Source organism: Podarcis muralis, chromosome 10, assembly GCF_964188315.1.
Source record: "Podarcis muralis chromosome 10, rPodMur119.hap1.1, whole genome shotgun sequence".
NCBI classification, from domain to species: domain Eukaryota; kingdom Metazoa; phylum Chordata; class Lepidosauria; order Squamata; family Lacertidae; genus Podarcis; species Podarcis muralis.
Genome location: NC_135664.1, coordinates 33319550 through 33332422, shown reverse-complemented (window position 1 = coordinate 33332422; position 12873 = coordinate 33319550). Strand labels below are relative to the sequence as shown.

The window sequence follows — 12873 nt, the reverse complement described above, 5'->3', positions numbered from 1 at the left end:
TGCTTTTGGACTTCCCATCATCCCTGACCACTGGTCCTGCTTAACTATGGATGGTGGGAGTTACAATTCAAAAACAGCTTGGAGACCCAGGTTTGGGAAAGCCTGACCTAGAGCAAAGAGAACTAATACATAACATGTATTATTTCAGTTTGTAGGAAGGCTGAGAAATCATATTAACAAAAAAACGTGAGGAGAGGAATTTAGTGTTGCTCTAAGGCAAAGCTTTCCGGGGCTGGAAAAGGGTTAGTTTGCTAGTAAAACTGAATTACTGTGTCACAAAGTGTGTCACGGACCTGAAAAATTTGGAAAGCCTTGCTCTAAGGTGATCATTACATTAGGGCAAGCATTTTGGTTTGCCAGGTAGAGCAGTCCCCCTCCCCCCCCCCCCCCGTCATTATGTCTGGGTGTTGTGGGACTCATTCTTAGACCAAGTATTCTACAGTAGGTTTGTAAGAACACTGGACAGAGAGGCTCCACCTGTGATTCCATAGTATTACTATTACAACTACTATTATTGTGAAAGTCATACAGAAAACCATTACTTCAAGTTATTGCTGCTAAAAGTGGTTCGTCAAGCTATTGAGTGATAAGGTGATAAGGTGTACTTAGTTTTTCACGCATAGCTTCTCCATTTGGGCTTTATTTTTGTTAAATAAATTTTGTTAAATGATACAATATCATGTCTTGATGTGTACAAGCACAACAGAGGGTGTACAGTGGTGCCTCACAAGACAAAATTAATCCGTTCCACGAGTCTCTTCATCTTGAGGTTTTTTCGTCTTGCGAAGCACGGCTATTAGTGGCTTAGCGGCTATTAGCGGCTTTAAGAAAAAGGAAACAAAACTCGCAAGAACTCGCAAGACGTTTCGTTTTGCGAAGCAAGCCCATAGGGAAATTCGTCTTGCGGAACAACTCAAAAAACGGAAAACCCTTTCGTCTAGCGAGGCATTCGTCTTGCGGGGCACCACTGTACTTTCTTTTTTCCCTAACTGCACTCTCACTTGCACTTCTTCTCCCACCTCCCCCCACCCCCCTGTTCAAACTTTTAAAAGAGCTAAATATTACTGCTTTACATTCTTATTCAGCCCTGCATGTTTCCCTTTGCTCCTTTGTCACTGCAGGCTGCTTCAACAACACTGGGAAGAGAGCAATGTCCAGATTCTGAAACTACAAGCCAAGATGTTTACATATAATATCCCAACATGCCTGGCCATCTGGAAAATGTAATTCAACAGTCATACACCTGTTAACATAGATAATCTTTTTTAAAAAAATAAGGTTTGCTTCATAAAGCTACATTTGAAGTAGGCCTTCAAATTTGGTTTTATGCTAGAAAGGTTTTTCATTATTGCAGTCTTTCCACAAACTTTGGTTTAGACAGAGTCCTGGCACTAATGTCGTAAAATGAGGACTGTTGCTTCCCATACAAAAAAATATTTCAGAAGTAAGTATGCCTTGTGTGTCTAAGTAAGGAAAATGTGTTGATGAATTTTATTGTTGCTGCTTTGGAATGTTTACCATTAAATTATTGACTTCTGTTTCCCTCCTCCTTTCTACCCTCCCCTTTATATATCATAATAGCAATATCCAGTGGTGATGAACTGATCATTGTCTGCAGTGTTTGTACATAATGGGAACAACTGAAATGTCTTGCTCATGTAAGATTGTTTATGAAATGGATCTTTTTTGTCTCTTCACTATAGATTATCATCATTGGGAGTTAGTCTGTTACTTTCCAGGACTTTTATAGTTCCATCCCATACTCAGTGTTCTTCCCATAAAGATATTCGGTATTCTGCAAAAAAATAAGTCATTTTTATTTCTTCCCTTCAGAGCCATTGCTGCTGAGTGCTTTCTAAAGGGACAGAGAGAGGTATGTAAGAAAAGCTTATTGAAATAGCCAGTGGCAAAGATACTTAACTAGTAATAATAATAATTTTTTTTATTTATATCCCGCCCTCCCCAGCCAAAGCCGGGCTCAGGGCGGCTAACAACAATAAAATAGTGCAACATTCTAAAAACATTTCATTATAAAAATTAATTAAAATCAAATTGATGGCAACCATTAAGCTAAAGTTCTGTGCCTCACCCCTGGGTTTAATGAACTAGTCTACACCTTAAATAAAAAAAAAAGTAGTTTGAGAATAGTGTTCTTGCTAAGCTAGCTTTAGAGTAAGAGGTCTGCTGTCTGCTCCTCAGAAATTGTGTCTGCTATCAAATGAAGGCAAGGAGGGAGGAAGGTTCTGGCTAAGTCTTTTTTCCTTTTAGGTTAATTCTGTCAGGGGCTCAATGTGCTAGAGCCAGACTTGGTTGAAACACAGACTTTTTGCATTCCTGCAGCTTTCAAACACAGTAGTGTGCCAACACAAGGACACTTAGGATGTTAATTTAACATACTTAATTCATCCCACTTGGTCACATAATGCTCATTTACTATGCAATCCTGTACATGTCAGAAGCAAAATCTGATTATTTGAATGAGGCTTAGGTCCCAAATAGCTGTCTCCTTCCCTACAAACTAGATAAGTGTCCAAGGAGTGGCAATTTATTTGGCAGTCCCTGAGCTACAGAAGTGTGTCTGACATCTTCATTCTGTAATTTTTCACATGCTGATGAAGGCACACCTCTTTACTCTGTCCTTTGACGCCTAAGATATGTATTTGGAACCTATCATGTTCCCTTCAGTATAATCTGGTTTTTTAGCGGATGTCAATACTGTATTTTTAAATAGTTACACCATGGGTCCTCACTGAGGGGTGGATAAGAAATCAGAACAATTAATTCCTCAGTAAGTGGATGTAGGATTGCAGAGCCTTTAAATAACAAAAGAAGCTTAAATCCAACAAAGGAGTCTTCAGTGATTTGATCAGTACAAACTTTTGAATATATGGCACACAGAAACTTGTTGATGTAGTAAACCAATTCAGTCAATTTGAAATAGAAGAAAGTTAGGAGAGTCCTGTCTGTTCCTAAGCATTTACAATGTGATCATCAGGCTTCCATATCTCCTCTACAGCCTGAAAACTAAGCACTTTTTGAAGAATGTAAAGCTCTTAAATCTAGCAGTAGCCCTCAAGCATTTCCCTGCCATAGCTTCACCATTCCTAACCTGTGTTACAGGCACATAAGACAGAAAAAGTGCATGTTGCGCAACAAACATAAGTTTTCTTGGGATAACATTAGATTGATTCTTGTCTCTTCTTTACAGGTCCATCACTTATATCAGAGAGCCTTTCAGAAGCTACCTCTTTGCGCAACCCTGTGGAAAGATGTAATGTTTTCTCCTTATGTTTCCGTTTAAGGTTTCATTTCAATTTTCTGCATATCCCATGTCCATTGATGTGGTGATATTCCAGCTCTGGCTAAATCTTATGTCTGCTTCACCATCTCTTACAGCAGCTCCTGTTTGAAGCATCAGGAGGAGGTAAAACTGATAACCTGAGAAAACTAGTTTCCAAGTGCCAAGAGGTTGGAGTCAGCCTAGATGAGCTTTTAAATTTAAACACTTACAGAACAGAAAGCACGAATCGCTGAACACTGGGTGCAGTCAGTGCTAAGTCCTATTAAATGCCAAAATCATTTGAATGATTCTCCAGGCTGATCTCTGGCTTTAGGCCTCTGAAAAGCAGATGCGCAAAGCTGAGCATATCAAGTCTCTCTCTGGCCTGCTTTCCTTGAACCTGGAAACAATTGACATGATCGCCTCCTTGGATAAATGAATGTCCTCTATGGCCTGCTTCTGGGCCCTGCCAGACTCTCATAACATCATGTACGTAAGTATAGTTCATCCCAATGACAGACTTTAAATGTGTTAATTTTTATATTTTATTTTCGATTTTTCATTTTCTTTTGTGCGGTTCCTGATTTCACTTGACGCTCGCACTGATGCCTGAGAGATCTGTGTTTGGGGCTAATAATACGGGCTGAGTTTACAGCAAAAACAATTGGTCCACTTTGTTTTCCTCCCAACCCCCACCCCACCCCACCCTCTTTCCCAATCCCTTTTTGTTTCATTTTGGAGATTCGTTTTCATTGCAGGATATAAAAACAAAAGCAGCCGCTCTTAAGGAAAGTAACTGCCATGGCCACAAGTATGCTTTTTGCACTTGAAGGCTCAATGAGGGTGGTTTCCTGCCCTTTCTGCATTCTGGACTTGTGGCAGAGACTTAAACTTGAAGATTAAAGATACAGTTGCAATTGCCAGTGCATCAGAACCTAAGAGTGGTCAATTTATTATGTGCAATTTTTTGTAAAGAAATTTTAATTTATAATAAAAGTTTAACAGTTAATAATATTGAACTGATTTGTATTAAAATACTACTCTGTAGTATTGCCATTGTTTATACAAAGATATTTTGAATATAAGTTTTAAAAAAAAACCTCCTGTTTCCATTGTCTTTAATTAAGCTGGTGCAAATGTGGGGTTCGGTTGGTTTTGCTTGTCAATACATCCACAATAACTGTAGGCCACTGGACACATTTCCCATGAATTTCCTCCCATTGATAGGAACATTGATGGTTAAAATTAAAAACAAATACACTGGAGAACCGGAGCTAACTCTTCTCTACTGCACACCCTGGAGCCACAAAGTGAAACAACTTACATGGGCTAATCCTCAGCCACAGTCACAGATTGGGAAGGGGCAGAACATTTTGTTAATAACAAGAGAGCATGTTTCATCAAGCCACTGGCCCATCTAGTCCAGCATCTTGTTCTCAGTGGCCAACCAGATGCCTATGGGAAGCGCCAAAGCAGGACCCAGTCAGAAGAACACACACTCCACCTGCCCTTTCCGGCAGCAGGTATTCCAAAGCCTACAGCCTCCGACGCAGAGCCTAGCCATGAATGGTTAGTTGCCATCGATAGCATTTACCTTCCACATATTTCTCTGTTTTAAAGCTGGTGGCCATCCCTGCTTCCTGTGGCAGCACGTTCCACAGTTTAATTTATTTATTTTTTGTCTGTCCTGGGTCAACATGCAGCTTCATTGGATGCCCATGCTGCCTATGAATTCTCGTGTTACGAGGATTAACCTTTAGCCACTTCATGGCATGCAGGATTTTATACACTGAGGTCATGTTGGCCCTAACCCTTTCTCCAGGGTAAGAGATCCAAATGTTGCCGCCCTTTTCCCATAGGAGGTGGGGTGCACGTTGTTAATCTGTACCCCCACTCCCCAGTTGGACTGTGCATGCAGTTCGCTGGTTTTCCTGTTGCATCGCTTTCAAATTAAAGAGAAATTGAACTACCCTTTGGTCCAAATACTGTTCTTTGTTAGCAGCACCAAACAACACCATGATTTTATTTATTTATGCCCTGCCCATCTGGCCAGGTTTCCCCAGCCACTCTGGGCGGCTCCCAACAGAATATTAAAAACGTGATAAAACATCAAACATTAAAAACTTCCCTAAACAGAAAGAACCATTGTGATGTAGTGGTTAGAATGCTAGACATGGGAGAGCAGGGTTTGGACCCCCACTCAGCCGTGAAACTCACTGGGTGAACCTGGACCAGTCACTGCCTCTCTGCCCAACCTACCTCACAGGGTTGTTGTGGGAGTTAAATAAGGAGAGGGAAGAACCACACAAGCCACTTTGAGAAAAAAGGCTGGATAATAAACTCAAGGGTGGGGGTGGGGGTGGGAGAAGACCATGCCTGCCCTGCCTATTTGGGCCATGATGCTCAAACTAGATTAGAGAAGCTGGCGCTAAGGGGAAATGCGTGTGTCCTGAGGTCAAACGCTGGGTCTCTGGCAGCAAATCTCTCTTCGAGGGATAGCACATGAAGTGAGGACAAAGCAAGTGGATGCCAGAGAATCTTCATTTCATGCCTAAATAGAAAGAAAACAATCTGCCACCAGCAATTGAGGAGAACCAGCTATGGACAAAAACCACGCAGTGTTCATCTGGCTGCTACAAACTTGTTACTCAGTCTTGCACAATTCTCTGTGCTGCGATTCTTCATAAGTGGGAATAAACCCTTTCATCCTATTTGGTGTTTCAGGGCAAACACCAATAATACCAATCACTTTTTCCATGCTACTCAAGCTGTATGTGGAGAGAAGTAGAGTGTGTTTGCTTTCTTAAATAAGAGGTGCCTTTTTAGTCCTGAGGTGGGGTAAATATATTAAGCAAAGTTCTATATTTTACTGAGTACATAGCAGACACAGGTGTGGCATATTCTCTATCCAAAAAAAGGAATTTTTCTTCCATTTTGCAGGTAGCTCCCTGACTGGAAAAAGTTATGCAGATGCAACCTTTTCACATCAGGAGCATTCCTGTGACACTGATTCAGCTGCTAACTATTGCTGGGAGTTTTTATTCCTACTATACATATTTCTGGGCACCCCTTCCTCTGTGGAGAGATTGGAGAGGTGTGAATTTGTGGTTCTTTATTATTTTTTCTTAGTCTCTTGCACCTAAAAGGTTGCAGAGCAACTTGCGTTCAAAAAACATACACATAAATGCATTGTTAACTATAAGGAAAAAAAGTCATATGAAACAAAAACATTTCATACATGTAAAAAGTTCAGTTTCTACCTGGTACTGAAAAGGTGTGCAGAGATCGACCGGGCAGACCTCACTGGGGAGAGCATTCTGCATGATTGTATTTCAATGGTGGAATACATGCTTTGCATGTGAAAAGTTTATGAGCTTCCCCCTACTTTCAGGCATATGGTTCCTTTTAATTTGGTGCTGGAGAAAGCCCTTTAAAAATAGATACTAGTATTTATACTGGAATACACACAGTTCAAAAACAGGGTGATGCTAAATTGTCACAACCAGATTTCCTGTGTCAAAAAAAGTCACCTCTTCCAGACTTAAAAGTTGAAAGCGAAGATGGTATTTTGATTAATTGGTGCAACACATGAAGGCATTTCAGCTAAAGCAACAGTGATGCTAAGAAAGGAAGTTGTGACTGCAGATGAGGCTGTTCAATTGCATTGATAGCCTCTTTCCTCTATGTTTATATGTTTGCAGTAGAACTTCTGCCAGAAGTAATCTTAACGGTCCTGCCTGGCTGTCGGGCACAATAAAGACTTAGTGCAACCGAAATCAAAGCTTGTGAAATTGCTGGCATGGAATGCTGAGATTTATTTGCTTTTCCGTTAAAGAGGAGTGTACTCCTGGATCATAAAAAGTTTTTTTCACACTTGCACCTGTCGGTTCAGAACAGTCCCGGGCAAGAAGAAAGGGCAGCTTAAGGCCTTTCCTGTATAGGTAGAAAGAGGTCAAAGGAAGGCAAGGAGGATGATTATATTTTTAGCTGCCTTCCTAAGAAGTGTGTGCATTTGAGCCTTCCATGCTGTTCACAGGTGGCTGCTTCCAGTATTTTTATATTAACAATTTGTGTGCTTTGAGTGCTGTATTTCCACCTGAAAATGAAGTAGATGAGCTGGTGACTCGCTCCTCTGAAGCCCCACATCCCCTCCCCTGTGTTGTATCCATGATATGGGTGTAGTCAGGATTTTTTTTGGGGGGGGTAGCCAAAGTTGTTGAGCTTTTCTTAGGAAATCAAAGTTGGGAAATCACGGGGGGAAATACCCCAGGAAGAAGACATTATAGGGGACAGGCTTCTGCTGCGGGGAGAACCTCAAATAATTGAGTCGTTTCAATGCTTTCCAAAAATATTTGGATCCATGGGGCTGGCTTCCTCCTTCCTTCTGGACCAAGGTCACCCAGTGAGCTTCAAGGCTGAATGGGGATTCGAACCCTGCTCTCCCAGGTCCTAATCCAAAACCCTAACCGTTACGCCACAGTGGCAACTTCAGAGCTGATGTTGGTCTCTTTTTGGTGCTTTCTGCTGGAAGGAGATAATTGCTATGATCTGAATGGAATATTGGAGCATTAGAACGTATCGATTGTAAAAATAAAAAATCCCTGTGTCAAGATTTGTGGACTCATTCTGCAGAAAACGGAATATCCCTTGGACACATTCCAAGATATAAACAACAACTTAATTCATAGAGCCTACACGAGTCAGTTGAGGACTATAAAATCCAAACTGGCACATGAAACTCATGTTTATGTCCCTTGTTCAGGGACATCATCAAGGAGCCTCACAGTAAGTAGCTTTTTGTTGGGGTTTATCAGGTCAATTTAGATCAAAGTGTAGGTCGCCTCTACAGAAATCCAGCTGCTGACGAACTTCATCTTAGGATTGTCCTGATTTTTCCACGAAATTGTGTTGAATCTTTCTGAGCTCTTACCTATTTGAAAAATGATGTTTACTAATATTTCTGCCACTTATTTTAATCTTGCAACTAGCAATGTGATTGAAAGTTCCAGCTTCCAGCATCCAATCAAGGTGACAATCCTGTCTGCCGTTAAAGAAACCCAAAAATTATTCCTGCCTTAGTTAAATGAGCTCACATATTATTGTACTTAATATAAGCTGGACTGACATGAGAAGGCTAACAAAACCTGATCCCTATGCATATGCCTTTAAGGAACCGGATAATTGTATAAATGACCCACACCCCCAAGGGACTTTGCATCCTTCCCGCAATGTGATGGCAACTCTGTAGTATTCAACAGTATATTTCTGACGTTGCATACACATTCTGTCCTTGAAAAGTACACACATTTACTGATCAATGTCTGTAATACATCTTTCGGTTTGACTTCATTTGCTCGGTATAAGTAGATTCCTTGTATTCTCCAAAAAAGTGAATTTTCTCCATAATCCCCAGTGGTTGTTTTGTTCACATTCAACTCAATATATTGTTACATTTGGTTCAGATGCTGTGGAAATGCCAGGGGCACCGCTTGCCTGAGCTTGGCTTCCTTTGGAAACAGCCGTCAACAAAGACTTAAGGATTTTATGCCAATTTTGAGTTCATTTTCTAAAATGCAGGTTATGCAGCTAAACTCCTACAAATAAGCAGCCCCCAAAAGACGTTTTCCAGAGCTGCAAGCCTGCATTTCTTCCTCTGCCTCAAAACCGCTACTTCCCTCGCTCTCTGGCCCCACCTACCACTTGCAATGTGGCCCCTGGAAGGTAAATCACGAGGGACAAAGTCCCCCATCCTTGTTTGTTAGGGCTTTTTATTGTTTCCAAATGGTGCCTTTAATGACTGAGAGGTGTTCCCTGAATAATTAGGGATATGCTTAGGTTCATTCATACAAGTCTGCTCTGAGCATAGGACAGAGATAATGAATGGAAGAGAAAATTTTCTAGGAAGGAGATTGGCCATGAATTTAACCCTATGCACCTCTTTTCGGTTAGGCCCACAGTAAAATTTACATCCACTGTACTTCCAAGAAATATTGAGTAGGAATTATACTCTAATTGCAAGAGTTCTATCATCTGTCATACACATTCTGTTTCCAGTCATGTTACACTTACCCAAGTTCCCTGGGGACAAATATGCCCTTTGTGCATTTAATAACTGAAAGAGGATGTGATTAAAAAAATAAATAAATATGTAACATACTTCTTGAAAAGCCTAACAATATATTGATTTTGGGGGGTAGTGGTGGTATGAAGAAGATGATGAAGATCTAATTGTTAGAAACCATTCTCTGAGATTCTTTTGCTAGCCAGTTAAGGTCACCCTTGGCTGGCGCACGGTTTAAAATCATAAATGTTAAATGTTTCTAAATGTCTTCCGTATGCCAGAGGAATTTTGGATGGGAAACTGGAAGCAGAGGGTTGCCAGGGAATGTAACTGGGCAATCTAGAACTGGATAATAATTTCCTAATTACTCTAATGACTTTCATTATCAAGAATTCTCAGTGTGTCCCCCAGGAAAATAAAAATGATGGAGTGTTTAATTTCTAAAATGTGAGGTGCCAGAGATCAATTGTGTCTGTGCCATGTATTTTTCTCAGTGGGTCATGGCTTCTGAGCAGCGAGTCTCCGGTCTGCCTATCTAGCTTTGATCATCTTTCACCGACGCAAGGTGAGCAGTTTACAGGAGACTCAATAACTCACATCAGCTGCCTGTTAGGGTCAACTCAGCTGGCAGAATTATTTGGCTGCCCTCAGCCTGATCTCGGTGATGGTGGCCATCTGGATTGGTTTGGGATAAAAGAACAAAGCTATGTCGAAATTACCATTTACTCTGGCTCCAGTGCACTCCCAACACCTGCCTCAGGTAAAAGACATCCCCACCCCTACATCGCCCAAGTTAGGAACACTGTGGGAGGCTGTTCTCCAAACAACTAAAATTGCTGAATTTTTTAATTACGTGTTGGACTCAAGGGCACCCACAGTAGTTTTTCCAAGGCAGAGGGGTAAAGTATGGGGGAGTTGGGTGGAGCAGTCTCGTGAGAAGACAATGATGTCCCCATTTTGTCTCATTTCTACGTTTTGCCTCTCTCATTCTCTCTCTTAATGAAAGCTGGGAATCTGGGCGCTATGTTTAGTTGGGGGAAGGAAATTTCCCCCCTTGCACTCATCACATGGACCACCACGGTTGGACAACAGTCCAAACTCTTGCGCTATTTCACTACTCCTTCTGTCTGCACACAACACAAAGTCTGAATGGAAACTTTTCAGTCTGGTTCCTGCTGATCTCCAGACAACTGAGGCAAGGGAGGGGAGTCTTTTTACAGGGAACCAGGCAGAGGGCCTTCTCGGTAGTGGCGCCCTCCCTGTGGAATGCCCTCCCATTGATGTCAAGGAAATAAACAACTACAGTATGTGACTTTTCGAAGACACCTGAAGGCAGCCCTGTTTAAGGAAGTTTTTAATGTTTGATGTTTTATTGTGTTTTTAATATTCTGTTGGGAGCTGTCCAGAGTGGCTGGGAAACTCAGCCAGATGGGCAGGGAGGGTATAAATAAAAAATATAAAAATAAATAAATAAATAAATAAAATAAAATAAAATAAAATAAAATAAAATAAAATAAAATAAAATAAAATAAAATAAAATAAAATAAAATAAAATAAAATAAAATAAAATAAAATAAAATAAAATAAATAAATAAATAAATAAATAAATAAATAAATAAATAAATAAATAATATTCACCTCCTGCAACCTGAATGCTCTCCTCCAGAAATCCACAAACCATCATTTATTTGTTTGAAAACCTTACACCTCACAAAGAAATTCAAAGCAGCTTAAAGCAATGAAATATACATGCAATAAAAAACCAACAAAGCAAAATGCTTTACAGGCTCATGCAGATCAGTCCTTTCTTCTCCATTATAAACAGACACTATCAACATCCCCATGGCTCAACTACTCCAAGCCATAGGCTTCACTTGTAAATTCACACAATCTGAGTGACCTCCAATTCCTCTGTCTATAGATCTGTCCTCTCCTCCCCTGACAGATATGAGACATATTGAAAACAATAGAGAAACCTAGGATCTTAGCATAGCTGTGATTGGGCGGCAGGATGACACCAACCAAACAGGGAAGCAGCAGAGACTGGAGGTTTTGGCTTTGACTTCACACAATGGGATGAGTTACTTTAGTACAGTGGTACCACAGGTTACAGACGCTTCAGGTTACATATGCTTCAGAAATTGTACCTTGGGTTAAGAACTTTGCTTCAGGATAAGAACAGAAATCGGGCTCTGGTGACACGGCAGCAGCAGGAGGCCCCATTAGCTAAAGTGGTGCTTCAGGTTAAGAACAGTTTCAGGTTAAGAATGGACCTCTGGAACGAATTAAGTACTTAACCTGAGGTACCACTGTATTTCTTATCTCCCTTACTCATTCTGGAAGCTCCCAGGGTGGTGTTTGTGTGTTTGTCAAAGTAGTTTACAGTAAAGCAAATTAACAAATAATAGTACAAAACACACAACACAAAATGAAAGGCAGCAAAACACAACCCATCCAGCAGCAATAATAAAGCAATAGTCAGACTAACAAAAGGGCAGCCCAAAGCAAAACCAACAGGTAAGTCAGTAGAACCAACCATCAGTAGAACTATCAGCCTCATTCAAAGTCTTGCCTGAGTAGCCAAACTTTCATTAGGCATCAAAATGATAGCATAGGCCTGTGTGGGTTTTCTCCAGAGAGCATACCTTACAATCCATCCCATAATTAAAACCATCTCCCTGGTCTTTGTACCCACCTACCTGGATTAGGCGCTTGGCTGTTGATTGAAGCATGGTGTGGTATGTACAGAGAAGACAGTACTTTACGTACCCGCATTCCAAAATGTTGTAGGCTTTAGATAGCACAAGGATAGAGAAAGCTGTGGCCTCTCAAGTATTGTGGGACTCCAACTCTGTCAGCTCCACCCAGTGTAGCTAATGATCAGGAATGAGAGGATATATAGTCTAGCAACACCTGGAGGTCTACAGATTCCCACCTGAACTCGTTGTGGGATAATCAGCTTATGTAGCCAACATGCTGAAGTCTAATTAATCCACGAAGGGGTTAATACCATAGAATAAGCAGTCCTACCTAACTTAGCTATGTCCACTTCCCCCTCGCCTTCTGAGGAACAAGGTAGTCAAGCCTTTGTTCTCTTTCAGTCTGCCTGAGCAGCTCAGCGTGTAAAGAGATTTGAGCTAGTTGCTACAACTCAGACTGCATGGTTTTCACAAGCCACTCCTGAGTTACTATACCAATAATTTAGGAGCATTCACCACTCTGTAACTAAGTTTTACTGTCTGTGTAACTCTGGGCAATCCTATCCCCCAAAAAGCTCAACAGCTCTGGGCAATCCACCCGCCCCACGCACACTCCTCCTCCTTCCAATGACAATGGGTAGATCACTGCCAGTTTTTTTTATACTGGGAGTAGATCACAGTCTCTTGGGAGTTGGATGTGCCCACTGTATTGAAAAGCACATGACTCTGACCTTTGGTGAGTTTGTAAGTAAAGCATTTTAAACTTACTTTTGAACTTAAAGGACATATTTTAAAAGTCTAACAGCCTATATTTCCACACTCTACTTTGCTGC

At 41.0% G+C, this 12873-nt stretch overlaps 1 protein-coding gene across 3 annotated transcripts in view; it reads left to right on the top strand.

Moving 5' to 3' along the window:
- ZFC3H1 (zinc finger C3H1-type containing) overlaps positions 1–4380 on the top strand; it is a 33909-nt gene extending 29529 nt beyond the window's left edge. For 2 of the 3 annotated variants that reach the window (XM_028747055.2, XM_028747054.2), the window contains exons 32-35: positions 1122–1223; positions 1834–1873; positions 3209–3271; positions 3397–4380. In XM_028747055.2, coding sequence (XP_028602888.2) covers positions 1122–1223; positions 1834–1873; positions 3209–3271; positions 3397–3534 — 343 coding nt within the window. In that variant the 3' untranslated portion in view covers positions 3535–4380. Of the gene's footprint in view, positions 1–1121; positions 1659–1833; positions 1874–3208; positions 3285–3396 lie in introns of those variants that run through there. The other variant, XR_013394355.1, reaches the window with a different exon arrangement.
- Positions 4381–12873: the final 8493 nt, after the last annotated feature.